The sequence below is a fragment of the Lycium barbarum genome, chromosome 11 (genome assembly GCF_019175385.1).
Source record: "Lycium barbarum isolate Lr01 chromosome 11, ASM1917538v2, whole genome shotgun sequence".
NCBI lineage: Eukaryota > Viridiplantae > Streptophyta > Magnoliopsida > Solanales > Solanaceae > Lycium > Lycium barbarum.
Genome location: NC_083347.1, coordinates 105,512,768 through 105,514,228, shown reverse-complemented (window position 1 = coordinate 105,514,228; position 1,461 = coordinate 105,512,768). Strand labels below are relative to the sequence as shown.

Here is a 1,461-nt window from a genome sequence, read left to right as displayed (position 1 = left end):
TATAAACACGTTTTCCTAACTGTTTGTTTTCAGATTTCCTCACTTATTCAATCACTTGAATACATTTGATTACGCGGCGAAACTTCAATTCTTTAGTGAAAATACTATTGTGTACTTCTATATCTCCATTATCACTCAATCGTGATAAATTAGCATCATTTGCTGTATGAATTAAAAGTTAAGGCACTAAAAGACCAAATGTAAACTGTAAAGTAGATATAATGATATATCATCTGTGGTTGCATTATACAATCATAGCATAGAACGATCGATACTAAGGAATCCTTTAAGCTACTTACTAAATTTTGCTATAATTAGCATTGTTAATACAGGTAGCCAGGACAGAGCTAGTATGAAAAGTACAGGTTCCGTAAAACTTAATGACTTTGGTACAAATCTATATATTTATTGAAAAACATACAGAATTTATTCCGAGTCCTAGATTCACCTAACTAAAATCGAACTAAACACTATATATGCAAAGAATGGAACAAATTAATATCAATTAAATTTTAATGCATGCAACCAATTATACTATATATAGTGGTTCATATATCACTATTGAATTATTGATGATTGCCTGTGACAACTTTGTGTCCTTCTCCGGGGCTTGGACCTGCCTTAATTCCTCCAACAGTTTGACTAGTTGTAAACTTATGGCCAACACCAGGACTAGGCCCATCCTTAATAGAACCTAAAGTTAACCAATCAAAAGTTGCTACATTGCCAGAGCCAGAACCAAAGCCAGAGTCGTGAATCTTCAAGATATTGAGAGGACGTGCTTCAAAAGCCAAAAAATTAACCGAAGTAACCAAAAGAAGAAGCAAAATGAAGTCCAAAAATCTCGCCATTATTGAGATTACAAAGACTAAACTAGTGTTTTCGTGCAATAAACCTCTTCGGCTGAAAACTAGTGACTGTAGGCAATTCTGTAGTATGTAGTTTTGGAGAAGAGTGTAGCAGAACAGTTAATGAACTATGGTGAACCTTTAGAGAGAAACTAAATTGTTTAGTTGGTACTTTTTGTGATTTCTCCTTGTGTTGGTTCATGCCAATTTATACTAGTTAACAAGTGGGCTAGTTTTTGACTACTAAAGGTGGCTTACTGTTATTCAAATTCAACGTGAGTATAGTGATGTTAGATGAATTGATTTATCAAATGTAGGAAATTGTTAGGTAGTTTCTTGATTTTGAACCAAAAAAAAAAAAAAAGTCATATCATAATCAACTTGGAAATGTTGCAGAATGTGGACAGGATAGTCTAATTTGGGCAGCACCAACATTTAGAATGTCGATATTTTTCTATGGTTGCTCTATTTATAGAGAAACCTTTTACTCGACTGCTACTAATTAAGACTGATTAGTTAATTAACCTTCAAAAGCTAATGGGATTTGGGGACCAAGGATTTATATACAGTATTGGAAATTTTCATGTTTTAGTCAATTGTTTCCATGTGTAAC

General features: G+C 33.2%; 1 protein-coding gene across 1 annotated transcript; it reads right to left on the bottom strand.

Annotated features, from left to right (window-relative positions):
• Positions 1-348: 348 nt before the first annotated feature.
• On the bottom strand, positions 349-1,009 carry LOC132619072 (PAMP-induced secreted peptide 2-like). The gene has a single exon (XM_060334043.1). The coding sequence runs from the start codon at positions 849-851 to the stop codon at positions 567-569; it is 285 nt and encodes a 94-aa protein (XP_060190026.1). The 5' UTR covers positions 852-1,009; the 3' UTR covers positions 349-566.
• Positions 1,010-1,461: the final 452 nt, after the last annotated feature.